The following is a 19,132-nucleotide window of genomic DNA, read 5'->3' as shown; positions in this document are numbered from 1 at the left end:
TAAATACTTCAATATTTTAAGTAAATTATTCTTAAAACTAATTATGAAATTATAGTCAATAGATTTAGTTGTAGATCAACAAAAATAGAATTAAAGATTAGCTATCGGTTGATTTACTTCGTCATATGTTGCCTGGTATCGTTTTCCCAACAACATTGTTTCTCTCATAAACATTTCTATGGATTTCTTGGTTATTTTTTAAATGCTTCATTTATCAGAAATATAAAGTCAAGGCAATCCCCTCATAACAGTTTTTTGCCTTTTAGCCAATACATTTAAACAGTCTACAGTGAAAAGTTTTTTTTAAAAAAAGTCCGGTGTTAAAAGTTTCTGGCACGCAAGTGTTTCAGACATTCCGTGATTCTAATTAACAATAAAAAAAATTTTTAAAAAAAACACAACAATTTTCCTGAAAAATCGTTTATAACGTGCGAGATTTTTTTCTTTTCTGCACGGTATGATTTCTTCTGTTTAAACATTACTCAGTATAAATGCTTTTCTTTTAATTATAAGTAAGAGAGACCACCGGCTAGCTCAATTGATAGAGCGCGAGACTCTTAATCTCGGGATCGTGGGTTCGAGTCCCACGTTGGGCGGTTTATTTTCGAGCCGTGGTGGCTCAGGTGATAGAGCTTTCGCCTCCCAATGAGGTGAACCGGGTTCGAATCCCAGCAATAGCTGGTCGATACGAATTCCGCACCCAAATCGTACCGGCCGCAGTGCTGACGTTAATATATACTCAGTGGTATGGGTTGGAGTTCCCTTAGTTAGATCATGGGTTAGAGTCCCCTTGCAGTCAGACTAACCGTGGGAGGTTTTCGTAGTTTTCCACTCCATGTAAGTTTCATCAAAAAGTCTTCCACTGTGGCAAACTTTCTTCCAATACTTTATCCTGGAGTGCCCTTGTGTTTTGGATTTGGGATAAACATTACAAGGCGTAAGCGTTAAACATTGATTGCCATAAATTCAAAATCTGGTCAGCTTTCAGCGACGGTTATTAAATAAAATAGGCAAGAGAAAAAATTCCCTTCCGGTGCCTTTATAGCTCAGTACCGTGTGCAGGTACAAATTTGTTAACTAAACATACCCTATTCTGGAGGCAAACACAGCAAAAAATTTATAATATAAAAAACTATTAAAAATAAAATAAATTTCACAAACTAGTTTTAAGGAAATATTCGTTTAGAATACAATTTAATTATTTCTAAATACGCTTTTTAAATCAATATTTTAAAATCATAAACATCCTCTTTTACCAACGGATTCGGATTCTCTATGCTCAATATATGAGGACAAAATCAGTTATGGAGAAATGACATTTTGAAAATTGTTTGTTACTCAGATACTGTTAGACCGATTTAATAAACATTTTCTATTTTTTTTCCTTTAAAAATACATGGTTTAAAATGATTTTAAAAGTTTTACGCAAGTACTTAACAGTCAAAAATATCTAGCAAATTTTTAAATTGAATAATTAAGAAAATTAAATAATTAAAAATATTAAATAATTAAGAATAATGAAGAATTATGAAAAATGAATAATTAATAATAATGAATAATCAATAATAATGAATAATTAATAATAATGAATAATCAATAATAATGAATAATTAATAATAATGAATAATCAATAATAATGAATAATTATTAAAAATTATTTTTTGTTAGAAATTATCTTTTAATTATATTATATATAATTATATATTAATTATCTTTTAATTATAGAGGCGATTTTTAAGGTTGTGTGCATGACGATTTTATTTTGCTTAAAATAATTATAGAATATATTTTGTTCTCATTTATATTTAATCCTTATTTATATTTCATTCTTATTTGTAATTTATTCTTATTTATGTTTTATTCTTATTCGTAGTTTAGAAAACTCATTATTTTATGTCTAAAATCATCTAACGAATAGTGCGACTTTTTTTTTTCATTTTATTAAAAGCTTAATCCCTTTTTGTTGGTATTAAATTTTGAAATTAATTAATTAGATATTTCATCCATAATATAATTTTTTTTTCTCATGAGTAGGCTCTGATTATAAATTTTTTTATGTAAATCAGAACAATCCTAGTGTAATTTATTTATTTGAATTTTCTGTTTCAAACCGAAAAAATAAAGTTTTCGACAACAATCATAAACATCTAAATCAAATAAATGCGTTTTTCCAGTATTCGGAGTATTTTCCTAACATTTGGAGAGTTTCTAATTCTCATTCATATATTTTTAATGCTATTTTTTAAAATATTTTTAACCTGCTAAAAACACTTTTCTCTAACCATATGTATCAAAATTGTCTGTACGTAAGCTAGATATCTTTAAATCCTATTATAATAAACAATTCATGGTGGAGAATTAGAAACAATAAAGAGCTCGATCATTGATTTAAACAAAAAAGATTATTTGATTCGTAAAATCGAGAGGCTTAGCATGATTAGGCCATAGAAAAAGAATGAATGAAAAACATGGTGATGATTATTAATTCCAAATTGAAAGAGAATGAACTGAAGACTCAGAGGAAACAAGAAGTTATTATAATATTTAATAAAAGATCTAATCATAAAGAAAATTACAAACTGGATATCCAAGCCCGAAAACAGGAAAATTTGATGCAACATCGTGCAGCAGACCAAGGTCTACAATGGGTTATAGCCAGCACCATTTTTATCAAAAAGAATGAAACATACAGGAAAGACCACCTCTATTTACGTCCACGTTTGGAGAACACTGACTTTTCCGTGGACTTGGTGCTGAAGAAAACCTTTACGAAAGACCATCAAAACCTCTCCCAGCGACCGGGCTAACATCTGCACCAAATGCGGTAAAGATCAAATAAGGAAACACGAAAGAATATCGAAACAAAAAATTTAACAAAGCAAATAAGTAGATTAAAATGTATTCACGATATATGTGCGAGGTTCTTAGTTAGAGAGTTCTTTTTGAGAATATAACCTCATGTCGCAGTCAGAGTGTACTGAAGACGATGCTATCAATGATTTACTCTTAGAGTTGGAAGTGAAATTAGAAAAGAAAAGTTAGTTTAGGAACAACAAGCATCTCAAAAAAGAATCTTCTCATCTTTTAAAGCTAACTACTTCTTATGATATAAATTAAATGCAAACTTTAACAAAAAACAAAATTATTTATTTATTTGAAATGGCTTTATCATTCATAATTGGTAAATTTATTTTTACACATAATTATATGTTTTTATCTTTTCATGACGCCAACAGAAGTGGCATTTCTGTACCAAGAAAATGACACTTACTAGAATTAAAATCGTTCGAAATATCATGCACCTTCGATAATAAAGTCAATGGAAGTAACTTCTAAGAACGGCCAATCTTCATCAACGATCATTTTACTGTGGAACGGAGAGTGGTCGCTCACGAGAGGTTTCACTGTTTATTGCATTATGCATAAACTTTTAATAATTTGATTCTAATAACAGCAAAAGTTAATTAGATGCTCTTTGCTTATTAATTACCACGTCATGCTATTTTCCGCCCAATTAGAATTCTCGGAACAGCAAGTAAATCTTAATGTAGACCTTATTCTGCTAATAAAGCTAAATTAGATTTTAAAACGATTCGTTTTATTCTGCATGCCTGAAGTTAATGTCAAATTATTCATTTTTTTAAAAAACAAAAAAGATCTTACCATGTTCAGAGACGGACAACAAATACTGAGGGTTTCGAGCAAAAAATTCTAAATTATTCCTTGACCCTCCACTCGTTTTTGGAACTTCCCATCTCCCGCGGATAGCTTTGACCTAAAATTAATAAACAATATTATATAAATAAATAATAATTAACTAATAATAACTATCTTTTACCATTGTATCCGTAATATCCACTTACTCTATAAGATTGATTGATTCTGATGTCAATTATTTATGCTGGAATATCTCTTGTGGGGAGAGTAGTTACAGACCATGTCAACCTTCATCTATGAAAAGGTACCCCCGACATAGAGTCGAGTTAACATGTCTTATATACTAGTGAAATGCAGTTGTAATTTTGTAGTGGTAGATACGCTACAGTACTCCCCCACCAGAATTATATCTGTGATAGAATTCGATGAATGGATACCACTAGTTGAATCATTGCTGTTTTTGTGCGAAACCGGGAGAGCTGTATTAAGATCACCGTATTTTTTTAAGTGCTGAATGTGAGAGGTGTATTAACTTCACGGTTGTAGTCGCTCCTGTGTTGCCGTTAGCAGTCAAGTGTATGCAAGCCAACGTTGTGTGTGATCGAGATGAGACTGAGTAGCAACTGCGTGAGGAGGTGGATAATGATGCAGTCACAAGTAGCAAGTCAACTGTTCAATGGGGACCATCCAACGAAGTAGGCGTTACTGCCGATGTAGGCGTATCCAGATCAAAGTGGGCGTTTTTGCCAAGGTAGGCGTGTTCACATCACGTCCGGGTCCCCAATGTGGGGCTAGTAATTACAGACCATGTCAACCTTCATCTATGAAAAGGTACCCCCGACATAGAGTCGAATTAACATGTCTTATATACTAGTGAAATGCAGTTGTAATTTTGCAGTGGTAGATACGCTACATCTCTCATAATAATCGCATATTTATTAATCGACTAATTCGCAAGTATTCCCCCTTGTCTTCGTACTTCTTCAAATTGTTTCAATCATTCAGACCTTATCTATTCATTTGCTTATTTTTCTTTTCTTTAACGTTTTATTCATTGCTCTACTTTTAAAACAGCTAACAAAACTGAAAGTACTAAAATCTTATTAAAATCAAAATTATAACAATGGCATGTAGGGCGTAAGGATGCATAGGGTAAGTTCCCTTATCCGATGCCCATTAAAAAAAAGTGAAACACATTGGGTGTAAGCAAAAAATTTTAAAAACATCGCATGAAAGATACATAGTTATAATAATCCATTTTTTATATAAATGTAGGGAGAAATTATTCGAAAATCATGTATGTTTTAGAGTCCTTTGTCGTCTATTAGATGGAACCATTTTCCCCTTTATTCCCGCCTTGCATACCACTGAATTATGATCTTGTAAAACTGTAGAAAACCATATAAATCTTTCACTTATATTACGTGTTCAGGGTCATATTAACTTTTTTGCAAGATACCATTTTCGACATAATACGAAAATTAAAGTTTCGAAAAATACTAATTGTAAATTAAGATAAAACTGGACCACTTACCATTCCAGCTTCCTCCGCTACTCCATCGCCATCAAAATCTGGACCCAGCGTGCAGATGGTCACTTCTTCAAACTCTCTACAGAAATCTTTGTATTCCATCCAGAATTCCCCGTCATCTCTTCGGCTCCACTCCAACTCGTGCTTCGTTTGCAAATCTACCTCACTCCAACGAGAATCACTAGAAATGTAGTTCAGCCGTAAGATTTAAGAACACTTAACATTTTCAATGATTTTAAGTTATTCGCAAAAGTATCGCAAATAAACACAACGACTCTAAATAAGAATATTGTATGTTTCAATACGTTAGCTTAACATGAATCAAGAACTTTGATTTTATTTCTCAAAAAATAAATTATTCAAAATAAATTTTACTTGAGAAGATTTTTATAGGAATTATACACGAGAACAAATGCATTATTCGTTTGAAGGTGATACTATTTCAGTCATGAATAATCGAGGTTGGACTAGGTGAAAATATTAATTTCATGAGCTTTAGCTAAAAGACTTTTACAAATATTACATTCAGTGGAGATTATCGTCATACGCAGTGATCGGAAGTAGCGCGCTACAAGTAGCAAAACTACTGTAGTCGTTACTTTTTTCGTAGTTTGTATAGTGCAGTGTGCTACTTTTTAAGAAAAATGGTGCAGTGAGTAGTATGATACAAAAAAACAGTAGTTTGTAGCGATTCCTGGCAGCTACTTTTTACGTTTGTTTAGTAAAGAAGTAATTTTTAAATTCAACTAATTTTTCGAATTGAATTATTTCAAATTTTCGCTGGTTCACCAGTGGACGCTATGAGAATGCCCGAACAGTTGAGGGACATTAAGAATTGTGCATTTAGAAATACGCATTGCGCAACTAGCCATTACGAATAATAGCTGATTTATCACTTTGGACCCACCTTCAAATGTGAATGTACTCTCATGAAACATTGACGTTAATTCAATTAAAAAAAACTTCTGCTTCATCATGTTTAGCGAAAATTATAAACAGGGGCTTTACAATTTTTTGTAGCTACGTATTCGTTCGTGTACCTGAAAATGAAAAAGATTTCTCAATTTGTTTAAATTGCAAATTAGTTGAGTAATTAATGCGTTTATATTGAAGAATTTTTTCGGATTTTTTGACCGAATTCAAAATTCTTGATGGTACCATCAAAACATCTTGACGCTTTACACTGGCTTCAGGTCCAACATCATTTGACGGTCACCATCATCCAACATTTTCCATTATGAGTTCATGGTTTTTGATATGCCAACAAACTTTCATCGTTCTATGATGGAAAATGCTACTTTAATACTATGATGGTTAACCATCAAGACAAGCTTGATTCTAATGGATCAACAATCCATGATGGCCCATGATGGTTCCAACTACACATTTCCATGATGGTTTAATGGGAATTCTTGTTGGTTCTCAGGAATATACCATCAAAGCAATTTGGTTCTTCGTATGTTGGACCATCATAAATCAGTCCGAATTCCTACATCGGGCCTTTAATGATCGTTCCAACATTTGATTTCTAAGATGTTATGATGGAAATTCGCGATGGTCCATGATGGTACAACAGTGCATTTCCATGATGGTTTAATAATAATTATGGTTGATTCAGCAGGAATATACCATCAAAGCAAAAAATTTTATGTTGGCCCATCAAAAATCAGTCTGAATTCTTGCATTGGGGTGATGGTGATTCATGATCGTTTCAACATTTGACTTCTAAGAAACAAAGATGGAAATTTCGGATGGTTCAACAAGAACAAACCATCAAAACAAGTTGCTGTTCTTATGTTGAACCATCATAACTCAGTTCAAATTCCCACATTGGGGTGATGGTTACTATGTTGGTTACCATCAAAAATATAATGTTTCATGATGGAATTATTGATGATTACCATCAAGGTTATGTTACTCTATCAATGGAAAACCATCAAAACATTTGACTTGGGGATGCAAAGTCTTTATTTCAACAAATATTTGATATGTTAAAATTTTGGATAAGTTGAGATATGAAATCTAGACTCGAATATAATTAATATTAAGTATGAAAGATATTAAAGCATAAAAGCAGGAGTTTGAAATAAGATAAAGATGGGAAGATCGAGCAAAGTGATCTCAGATCGTGTAGCAATTAGGAATGAACTGAATAAGCAGTCCCGGGGATCGATCGCCGAATGATAGCGAGCCAAGTAGTATTATAAAAATGCAAAATCGGGATATAATAATGGATGTTTATGAAATAATCCTACAAATAACTCGTCCATAAAACAACCTAACCTAAAATATTAACACTTTGGTAAGTTTTAAATTTTAATGTTTTGAAGTAATTAAATTATTTAAATCTATGGGATGATTTTTTTTATATAAATTTTGCTATCATTTTACATTGATGTAGTTCTTTATTAACTAGTCTCATTATTTTGTTTGAAAAAATATGCAATTATTCATAACATATTTAAAAATTTACGAAATAAATTCTATAGTTTTTATTTGCAAAAACATCTTGTACTATTGCGTGATTATCTTAAAGTTTCTTACTTATCATTCCAAGATCCATTCCACTCAACATCATTTCCCCACGGGTTCCGAATTCGAACCAGATTTACTTTGTTCCCCTCCTTCATCGGAACCTAAAAGAAAACAATATTGTTTATTCTCTTTATGCATAAATTTTACTATGCGTGTTATTTAAAAGTTCTTAACACGTAAGAGGCAAAGTTCCTGCGTCGAATAAAACTTCTGAATGCAAATAAAAAGATAATGATAAAAAAAATTTTAACAAAAATATTGCCGATGCTGATTGGCGGATTGGGAAAATAGATCTTTGTTCTGCAAAAAGGTACCATATTTTATTATTCAATTATGAGGCATCAGGCACTGTCAGAATTTTTATTCCAAAATTACTGAATTACCAGCAGCAGTCTGTCCATCCAATTAATCGTAACGTTTACTGTAAAGAACATTTTTACCTTTACGATTTTGAAGCTAGAGTGGTTAAAAACCTTGAATAGTGAACTATGCGGCTTTTTTACCACTTACTACGAGCATGGTTTCAAAACCGTAAATGAGAAATTTAGCATGACATTGAAGCTAGGTTTTTCGTTACGTAATTGGCATTAGGTTATTACGTAATTGGAGTTAGGTTATTTTATGAAATGGACCATGAAATGTGGTTTAATTGGTTTATCTGGTTGTTCAACTATCGTAAGAGATGGTAAGTACTACTCTTTTTTATGTTAAGCAGATTTGCGGTGCTGCCATCTATGCGGGAATGAGAGTATCCAATTCAATGGTCACAAATTGGGAAGTGCAGACCACTGGAAACTCTTCATGTGTTGCAGGAAATGGAGAAAATATTGTTATGTCAACGATGGGATTCGAACTGCAAAATATATTTTATGTAAATATATTCTACAAAATAAGTACTCTACAACCTACATAAAACGAGTGCTTCCTTGTGCCCTTATCAGTCCTATTTAAAGCATTTTCTTCATCGGAAAAGCATATAAAGTTTAAAATTTAAGCTTAGCTTTTTTTGTCCTTCAGTATTATAAAAAACTCTTTTATGTGTTCTCTATAGAAGGGCTTATAAATCACAACTGTTTCTTGAGTAAGTTGCATGCAATGTTACACTTTGGTTGTTCTGGTTATTATTTCCAAACACGTTATCCTTTATGCACGCTTCCTTCTTTGAAAATAGTGCTCACGAGATCTAGCGGCATAAATATTGTGCATTTTGTTTCTTACTTTTGAACGAATTTTGAAAATAAATAATTTTAAATGCGTGACACGCATTGAAATTTAGAAAATTTGCTATTCTTGTCTGCTTTTATGGAATTTTCTATCCTGATTTTAAGTGTTTTCCCTTACAAGCTTATATTCAGAATAGCACTTCTTATGGTTCCATTCCTTTTCCTTTTTTTTTTAAATTTAAAATATTGAGGAAGATCTTCTAGTAAATAAATGTTCCTTACCCCATTTGACGATCTTCTAATTCGTCTACACCTGCATTACTGGGTGTATAGAAATCTACATAGAATATATAACTAAAGGTATATAAAAGATGTATATAAATTTTATGAAAATAGAAAATTGCTACGAAATTTTCTAGTGTGGTTTTTAATACTTTTCTAAATAAGCTAAACTTCAAAATAGTACATCTTATGGCCTCTAACTCCTTATTATTTTAAAAAAGTTACAAATTGAAGAGGATCTTCTGGTAAATGACAGCACAATTTAGATCTTTTAACTATCGTGTAATGAATCAATGACAACTTCATGTGTTGTATATAGAAATCATTACAATAATGGTGACCAAGTTTGGGCAGTATGGAACAAGAAAATACAAAGTTTTAGTATTTAAGATTATTATTAGTTACAGTATAGTTTTATAGATAAAAGAAGCCAGTTTATACGGCATTTTTTCTTTTATTTGTATACATACTTTTCTTGGGCTAATAAAGATACAAAACGCTTTTTGTATTTGCAGATATAGTAGGCGTGGCTGGGAAAATGATATATACCAACATATTAATATGAATTTGTGCTTATTATTTCAGACATTTGGGTACATTACATAATATGATATATGTTGGATATGTTAGTTAATGGAGATTTTAGCCTTGTTTTTCTTTTTCGAAGGAATAGGCTGATTGTTTTGAATAATTTGTCTTATTTCTGATGTACTAAAGTTACGCAAGTATGAAAAACTGATAATCTAAATGTTTTCACTTTCATTAGAACGATAGTTGTTTTGTTTTTCTAATAGATATTTTTCAAAAAGTATTTGAATATGTTACTTTGTTTCAAGATACTTATATTAATAAGTTAGAAAGTACGGAACTTTTCGAAATGCTTATCAACACTGTATGAACTCAAAACTATATTGATTATTTTGATTTATTAAATAACACGCCCAAAAAAAGTTTAATTATTTTTGCATTAAAATGAGTAAAATTGTTGCATTAAATTATTAAATATTTTTTGTTACTAGCTCGAGATCAGAAAATATAGCAACATTTTTTTTTTTCACAGAGGAATAATTTTGGGTAGAATAACTATCGAAGACCTTTTTTCATATATTTCCTCATCTTTAGATAACCTGCATTATTACCCTAGTTCCATGATTTATTTATAATTTTTTTTATAAAAAAAAAGTGATTAAAATTGTAGATAATAAAATAAACAATTCACTTTTTCATTTCTAAGACTTTCAAAAGATATTTTGTTTGAGGAAAGATTTTTCACTCTAATATTATTAATTCAAAATATAATTGAAATTAAAATTCCGAAATTCAGAGAGCCTTCAATAAGAAAAAGATGAGTTCAATTCGGCATTTCAATTTGAAAAGTTAATTAAATAAAACTTTGACTATAAGGAAGGATGCTTAAAGAAGCATATCTTCATTATTGTCTATACAAATTTAAATATCACATTGTCGATGGTAAAGTTATGAGTTGATCATATAAATTAGACTGCTAATTAATATTTTATTACAATCACTCAATTTTTCCCCATGGTTGGTACTTACTACACATTGACTTCGAATTATTTCGATTTATATAAGCACAATTTAAATGCACAATAGGGTACTTGCACTGCAAGAAGAAGAAGACCTCCCACACCCTCACATGTGACCTATGACGTCAACGCCAACTAGTCTTTATCAGCAAAATAGCGTATTAAAGTTGAGCTAAGTTTCTTTACATAAATTTGAATGTTAATTAACGTGAAGTTAATTAAATACAAGGCCGTATCGCCCATCGAATTAGTTAAAATATAATTCTTTCTCGTCTGCTTCTTTTACATAACTTTGATTTATCATTTGTTTATGTATTTTATTGTAACCGCGATATATTTTGGTTTTGTGTACCTGGCAACTTCGATGCATAATTAATTTGTTTATGTCCCACATGGCTTCGCTCTTGTCCCTGTGTTGAGTTTCTGTGTAAATATATAGTGAAAGAATTGATATCTTTTAGAAAGAATTTCGCATGAGTCACTTAAGAGAACTGATACTTGACGGGTTTTGCTTACTCGAAATAGAATGGAAAGAACAGTTGATAACGTAAACAAATGCCACTTTTCATCAACCAATCAGAATCGATATACAAACACTACATAACTAGCAGATATTTTACATTTAGGGTTAGGGATGTGGGACAACATTTAGGGATGCGACCTCCACAAACCACGAAAACTATTCACATTGATTCTACCTGTGCTCTATTCACATTGATTTGGTTCCTCATGTTAAGTAATAACATGAGGAACCAAACATAAATAATAAACAAAAACGTGCAAAAAAACTCACGCTCAAACTCGTTTTTTGATTTAAATAAGCTTGTGATATTGTGATCTTTCAACAAAAAAACTTATCTTCAATTTAAATGAATGAATAGTTTTCCTTGTTAATGCTATAGAATTCTTGAAAGGAAGTTTATTAATTCGTAAATCATTAAGTGTTCGCTAACAAAGCAGCAATTAACTTTCACCCAACAGATCTTACTTTTAATGACATCATTAATCTCTAATATAATTCGTAAAAAAAAACGATTGTAGGAACATCTCTTACAAATCTTTAACTAACAAGATACAGACTTAGAAGTGAGAATTAATCACTTCTTCGAGAGTAGCTCCCATTCTTCAATGCCGCAAATTTCAAATAACACAAAGATTATTATACTTAAAAACTGTTATTTCTGCACCAATTATATTACAGCTTATTGAATAAATTACAGTGTAAGATGAATTAAAAAATGTCTTACCTTGGCTACAGCAGTAACAGTGTAGGCGTGTCCAGAAACCAAACCATTGGAATCGGCGGTATTGGCCATTTGCCAATCTCCCTGAATATGTGACAGCATAGGTAAAAGATACATAATTGCATAATTAGTTTCTGACGAATTACCTTAAAAAACTAGAATAATTTTTTGAACCTGAGCAGAATAGTTGGGATGAATATTATATTAATAATGTAGAGAGCTCTTATTCTGTCACTGTTCGTAAATGAAAAATGTTGAACATTTCGGGTTACATTTAAAATGAAGCATGCGTTTAATAATTTAAGAAGGATTAAAAGTGTATAACATTTATGTTACATTTTTGGTTTAGGTCGTCGTTAAATCTGCTAATATCATTAATGTATTTAAATTACGACGAACACATAAGTGTGTAATGCATTATGTGATGGTCATACTTTGTTAATTTTATCTATTTTTCATAAATATTTATTTTATTTTTCTTGTCTTTTAAATGGGACCAAATCCAAAAAATTTTTAAATTATTTCCGTTAGAAACTATTACTCACTGTATTTGGTTATAATTATGCAATCAAATGTATTTATTAAAAAGAATATTTGCAAAAGTTGGATTGTGTTTATAAACAAGGTATCATTTTTCAAAATGGAAACATTACATGAGTTTAGTATAAGTATAGATAGCACATTATTTTTAGATTTCAAGATAGGAATACAGATATTTTTTCATATAAAAAATATAATATATATACATATATTATATTTTTTATATACTATCTAGTTATAACTCAAATTACCATAACTAGATAACATTAAAGTTAATCGAATGTGGAATTCAGCGGTTAGAGTTTGAACTAGATAATTAGACAGCAGAGTTAGACAACTTTTAAATAACTCGAAACATTATGATTTTTTTCAAAACAGATATTTTTGAGTTATCTAGTTTTAATACCAAACCTAAACATTTTTGTATAGTTTTTGTTCTGTATTTTATAAATAACTAAGTAACTTATATCATTGAAATTCGAAAAGTTGTCTTATGAACAGAGTATCAACTCCAATTTATGATAATAATATAAAAATTATGTTATGATTTAAAAATACATAAAAATAATAGTTATAATATAAAATTATAATAAAGTATAAATTTAAAAGATATAAAAATTATCGAATAAAAAATCATGTTTATTTCTTTAATAAATAATGTTCTAAAGCACAAAAAAATACCAATAGAATTTTTAAAAAAATACCACTGGCTAATTATATTGAAAACATTTTTAAACATTATTTAAAATAATAATACAAATGCTGAGTTTGAACATGAAGAAACCAACAAACTTTGAGACATTGAAATTTGCTAAAAATCATAAGTATTCGTTACAAATAAAAAATTACTAAAAAATGCATACATAATTGTTGCTCATGTAAACAGCGGACACGTGTGGTAATAATCAGAAAAACAGTAACGATAACAGTGACACTTTCCAGGATCAGAGAAGAAGGTGGCACAAATGCATCCTATAACCTTTTAAGAGGACTTTTAACTGCGAGAGAAACTTTTCGAGGCAAATTCTGTTTCACCTCCATTTGCAATTTAAAATTTAAAGTCTATCTCGTGGTTTAGTGTCTTCCTAACCAATTTGTATTTGAACAGCATTTAGAGTGTATGTTAAGTCGTACATGTAATGGATCCATTCAGAATGTAGCAAAGCGCATTTAGAACCTATTGGTTTAAAGGGGGGTGAGCTTATTACAGGCATTTATCACCGAATAGTAGTTGTTTATAACTATCTTGAACGATTGGCAGAGAACAAATGGTGCATAAATTTCCTTAAAGAGTGGACATAAATATCAAATCTTCCACGAGCAGACTAAGCAAACACTGTAATCTCCAATATCTCCATGAACCATGAGAAAAAGGGCACCGGAAAGAAAAAGCTCGTAAAAAGCACAGGTAAAAAACACCTCGTTTACTATTATATAATTGTGTCAAACCCAAAATAGATGCAGTTAAATCGTTATTCTTTCATAATTAGATATTTTTTTGAAAGAATTAATCGAGATTGCAATGTTTAGTATGAAGTTGACTGAAAAAAACTTTTGATACTTTATATATTTTTAATTCTTTATATCATTTTAATTGTTAAGATAATTATATAATTTAAATAAAAAGTTAGAAACCAAAAACAAGTAAAAACGAAATTTTGAAGATATGTATGTTAGTAAAAACAGCACTTCATCAGGGGACACATTGTCTGCTAACAGACTGGAGCCTTTCCGTAGTCAGTGGTTAAACGTAAACCGAAAACTGACTGTTCCCTGAGGCCCCATAATGGATAAACTAAATTAGAAAATGCAATTTAAAAATTCAAAATTGAATATTTGAATCTGAATTTTTGATTTGATTTTCTTATTTAGTTTATCCATTATGGACCCTCGTGACGCAGTCAGTTTCCGGTTTAACCACTGACTACAGAAAGGCTCCAGTGTGTTAGAAGACAGTGTGTCCCTTGATGAAGTGCTATTAATGCTAACATACATATCTTTAGAATTTCGTTTTTGCTTGTTTTCGGTTTCTAACTTTTTATTTAAATTGTTTAGATAAAACAAATTTGGTTTTAGCTAATTTTAGGACTTTTCCTTTTTGACTTATTGTTTTAAAGTTTTTTCTCAAAATTTGCTTAAATCAATTTCATACTTTGATTGTATATAATTATATAATGCATGATAGAGCCGCGATGGCTCAGGGGATAAAGCGTTCGTCTTCCAATGAGGCGAAACGGGTTCGATCCCGGCGATGGCTGGTCGATACTAATTCCGCATCCGGCTTGCACCGATCACAGTGCTGACGTGAAAAATGCTCAGTGGATCACGAATCATGGGTTAGAGGCTAACCGTGGGAGGTTCTCGTGGTATTCCTCTCCGTGTAATGAAAATGCGGGTTAGTTCCATAACAAAAAGTCCTCCACGAAGGCAAATTTCTCCCAATACTTGATCCAGGAGTTTCCTTGTGTTCTGGTTTGGGTTCAAAATTAAAAGGCTACGGAGTTAAACATTAGTAGTCGTAAATTCAAAAATTGGGTCGGCTGTTCAACGACGGTTATAATATAAAATAAAAAATAATGCATGATAGTATTTTTATAAATTAAATATTAGTTAACAGGGTCAATTATTTTTATGTAGTACCTAATTACGTTCGAATAATTATTTAATTGCATTAATTTCGGGTTCAACATCTTAAATCGGTTGTTATAAATACACAATATCAATAATATGTGTTTTATTCTGTGCTTTTCTTAATTTTTTTCTTCTGTGCTTTTTTTTTCTGCCTACCTAATTCCATGGTTACTGATGATGAAATGAGTTGAGTCTGATTTTAAACATCAGCTCAGCACTTTAAGGGAATGAAACAATCACTTTCAACCAATAAAAATCAAAAAGTGCAGCAGGTTGTTCCTGTTATTCGTAATCTGTAACGCCTTCCTTGTATTTTTTTTCTAATCTTTATTTGTGACGCTGCTGTTTTTTGAGGCAATCACGTGTGATTGCACACTTTTAATTTGGGAGAGCTCTAAATGTATTTTTACTCAAAATCAGTTCAGCTGAATATTTTATCTGTGCATACTATTTAATCAGAGTTCTTAAAATATTTTTAGATATAAAAAAATATTACATGAGGGCCTACACATTAAAGATTAAAAATTGTTTGCAAAAAAAGAAGGTTAAAATAATATTAACAAGGTCAACTCCAGTGAAGCGGAAATTAAAATGATCAAGAAAAGAAGTTTAATTATCTAATTAAAGCAAAAATTTGCTTTCTTGTACATTTAGATTTAATTGGGAGAAATATACTTTTGCTCTTTTTCCTTCCACCTATACTTTAGTATTGTAATGAAGCATCGTGACAAGATTTTGTTCGTTTCTTTCTCCCATAATTGTTTTTCAAATTTTAACCCTTAGTATCTATATTTTTATGACTTCATTTTTGAGAATAATTTCATTAATTTATCATAAAAGATCGTTTTTATACGATTCCCTGTATACATAAAGTTATAAAATTACCAGAAAGCCATTGAAGAATGAGAAACATTCAAGAAAGTTCGAACAGCAAGTCTTTAATGTATATCAATTCAAACGTGTTCATTACCAAAAAAACTTCATAATTTTAAAATATTTTAGAATAATTTCTTGTTGGTTATTAATTATAATAACCAACAAGAAATTATTCGAAAATATTTCCCATTCCAAGAACTAGGAATTACATTTTCATCACAAAGTCTTTTAAACGTTACATAACATTTCGAAAAAAAATTTCATTTCTTCAAACGATGTCCATTTTCATTTTACATGCGCATTCATCACGCTTTCCTTGTAACTGCAACCGATCTTTTTGTTCTTTCCTCGAAATCTCCCGAAGGCGTGGCGCTAAACAGTCCTCATCTGCATTCAGTAATAAAACATGAACCGGGGGCTTGGTAAGTAGAACAGAGCGGCTTATCGTTTAGTCAGATATTTATTATTAAAGAATGGCAGCACAGTGAATGGCCATCTGCCCGATATTTGGAAGGTCGTGGACAATTCATTACGGGAGTGGATCACCATAATTACGTGACATACTATTTGGGAAACTACCTGAATTACTTTTTCTTAGAACGAAGGCCATAAGGTAATAAAGGTAACTGCAGAGATTAGAAAGAGGTTAAAAGATTACTAATCTGGGTGTCATAAGTTTTGTTGTGCTAATTTGTAGTTTTGTCGATATAAATCTTTCTCAGCTGACAGTCAAACATTTTTCTATAAAATTATTCAATTTCGCCAAAAAATCTATATTTTTATATTTATAATACAATTTGAGGACAACAAATATATTTTTAAAATTTTTCTAATTAAAAAAAAAGTTATAAGCTAAGTCGAAAAGAAAGTTCGATTCCAAAGGATTTTGAACTAAACCATGTCTTTATTGCTTAGCTTCAACACTCCCCGTGTATATCTTCTTAAATTATCATTCTAAAAACTGATCGCCTCCCTTATGAAGCTTTTGAGTTTCTGTACCTTTTGTCCATTTTTAAATCCTACTGTGATCTCACAGTGAACTGATCGTAAGACATGATTCTCAGTAGATCACCGACGTCAAGCATCACTGATAGCGATCAGTGAGAGAATGGGTGACCGCTTTGATCAAACTACGAAGGAATCGAGTATGTACGGCATCGGTTCTCGTTAAACTGTTCTACCGTAAAGTGCTCGACTTCACGCACTTGTTGTCGAGCAACTGAAGTGAGGACGTTTTCCTCTCTGCAAAGGATCGAAATTGTGATTGTATGTCTTTGGATCATCCTCAGGGTTGTTTCCCAGACTGTAGCCAGTAGTGTCATTAGGCAGCTCTAGTGTGACATAAATAAAGTACTACTACGAAACCTAGTGTGAACTATCTACCAAAAGAACTACCTATTTTTTTTAAAAAAATCTTAAGTTTGGTTTATAAGCTCAATGGAATTAAGATTAGCCAACCAAACTACTTGTTAACCACGGGTTACTTGTAGCTCGAGATCGGCGATTGGTAATAGATAACTGGTCTAAAATATAATAGTTAGTGCATGCTGAATGTCGACTTTTTCCGGTGATGCTTATTTAGTTACTATGTGAATACTGACTCTCACCGAGTTTGCCAAACATCTGCCCTTCACATATATGATATAAAAATGCTTATGCAATTTTAGGGATAAAAAATTTTGGCATTACCTTTCTGGAGCATGTTATGAAGGCACCTCCAGAGGAAGCTTGCAGCAGGAACTGATACAAGTTCAGTGGAGCAGATTCTAAATCGTATCTCTCTGAAAGGCCACTGGTCAAGTCTACTAAAGCATCCATTGCTTGACCCCCTTCTAAAGCTTCGTACGATCCGTGCAATCTGGAATGATAATTGTCCCGGAACTTTTATCAATTCTTTCTAAACAAAGAAAACTTTGTCAAATTTTAAATTTTGGATGGCAAGATCTCTAAATTGATAATTTAAGCTACTTACAAGTTGATGTGATAATTAATGAGTTAAACTAACTACAATATGTTATGGTAATTTGTAATTTAAACTACCTTCAATGTACTATTACAATGGTCTGTTTTCTATTGTAGAAAAGGACAGTCAAAATTCATTATTTTATGATCAGCTAGTTAAAAATAAATCCTCTTTAGTGCGTTTTATAGCAAGTATGTTAGGCGTTATTAATTGGGAAAAGAAAATGGTTGCGTATGTTTTATGGTAAATAAGTCATTAGAGAGAAAAAGATAATCGATAAAAAATAGGCTAAATAAGGCTAGAGTCAGATAAAGTTTTCAGTTTCCATAATAAAAATTTTCAATTTATCCTTAAATGATGAAAACGAAATCGATGTCAATTATCACCACCTTAAATAACAAGATAAAACATCATACATACTTCGCATAGGCTTTTTCGAGCAGGGCCACCCAAAATTCTCTCCTGTCCGAGCATCGAGAGAAGAGCAGCTCTCCATCCCTTGTCGGCAGAAGATCATCTACGTACACATTCACCCATTTACCGAAACGCCATAAACGGAATCTCACTATACCTCGGTAACCCATACCGTATAATGGCTGGTATGGTGCGATTACCTAAAAAGAAAGATAGAGAGACGTCAACTTAAAAATACAGTGCACATCATCTTTTCCAATTGTATAATATATATATATATATATATATATATATATATATATATATATATATATATATATATATATATATATATATATATATATATATATATATATATATATATATATATATATATATATATATATATATATATATATATATACTTGCCATTACTAGCAAGCCTGCTAGGTGAAACCAAACTAATTTATGGTAGAGAGTGTGCTTTTTGTTTTTCAGTGGCGCCATCTATGGCCAAGAATACAAGTTCAGCCACACACACGTCATTGCCAGTGGGTGCACCCATTCATATATCCATTCATTCATCCACAGATCGTAATTTTGACCTGAACCAGAGAGCAATCAATCTCTAATTCAGCACCCCCAGAGGTATGATTTGTTATAGGAATGTGGAGGACTTTGTGACCCGATAGATTTAACGTGCACCAGTCACCATTTACTGCACGGGGTGTCTTCAGCTGGCAGGAATCGAACTCACGACCTCTTGAACA

The 19,132-nt window shown here is 31.3% G+C and overlaps 1 protein-coding gene across 2 annotated transcripts in view; it reads right to left on the bottom strand.

Moving 5' to 3' along the window:
• Nucleotides 1-19,132, bottom strand: part of LOC107455915 (calpain-A) — a 66,561-nt gene that overhangs the window by 8,655 nt on the left and 38,774 nt on the right. For both annotated transcript variants that reach the window (XM_016073643.4, XM_071177177.1), the window contains exons 5-10: nt 18,390-18,583; nt 17,696-17,864; nt 11,963-12,043; nt 7,733-7,824; nt 5,192-5,369; nt 3,664-3,775 (exon numbers count right to left, since the gene is read on the bottom strand). In XM_016073643.4, the coding sequence (XP_015929129.1) occupies nt 3,664-3,775; nt 5,192-5,369; nt 7,733-7,824; nt 11,963-12,043; nt 17,696-17,864; nt 18,390-18,583 (826 nt within the window). The remainder of the gene's footprint in view (nt 1-3,663; nt 3,776-5,191; nt 5,370-7,732; nt 7,825-11,962; nt 12,044-17,695; nt 17,865-18,389; nt 18,584-19,132) is intronic.

This window comes from Parasteatoda tepidariorum, chromosome 2 (genome assembly GCF_982258835.1).
Source record: "Parasteatoda tepidariorum strain Cologne lab strain chromosome 2, Ptep-v5.0, whole genome shotgun sequence".
Classification (NCBI taxonomy): domain Eukaryota; kingdom Metazoa; phylum Arthropoda; class Arachnida; order Araneae; family Theridiidae; genus Parasteatoda; species Parasteatoda tepidariorum.
Note: the sequence above shows the minus strand (reverse complement) of the source record. Positions and strands in the feature narration are given on the sequence as shown.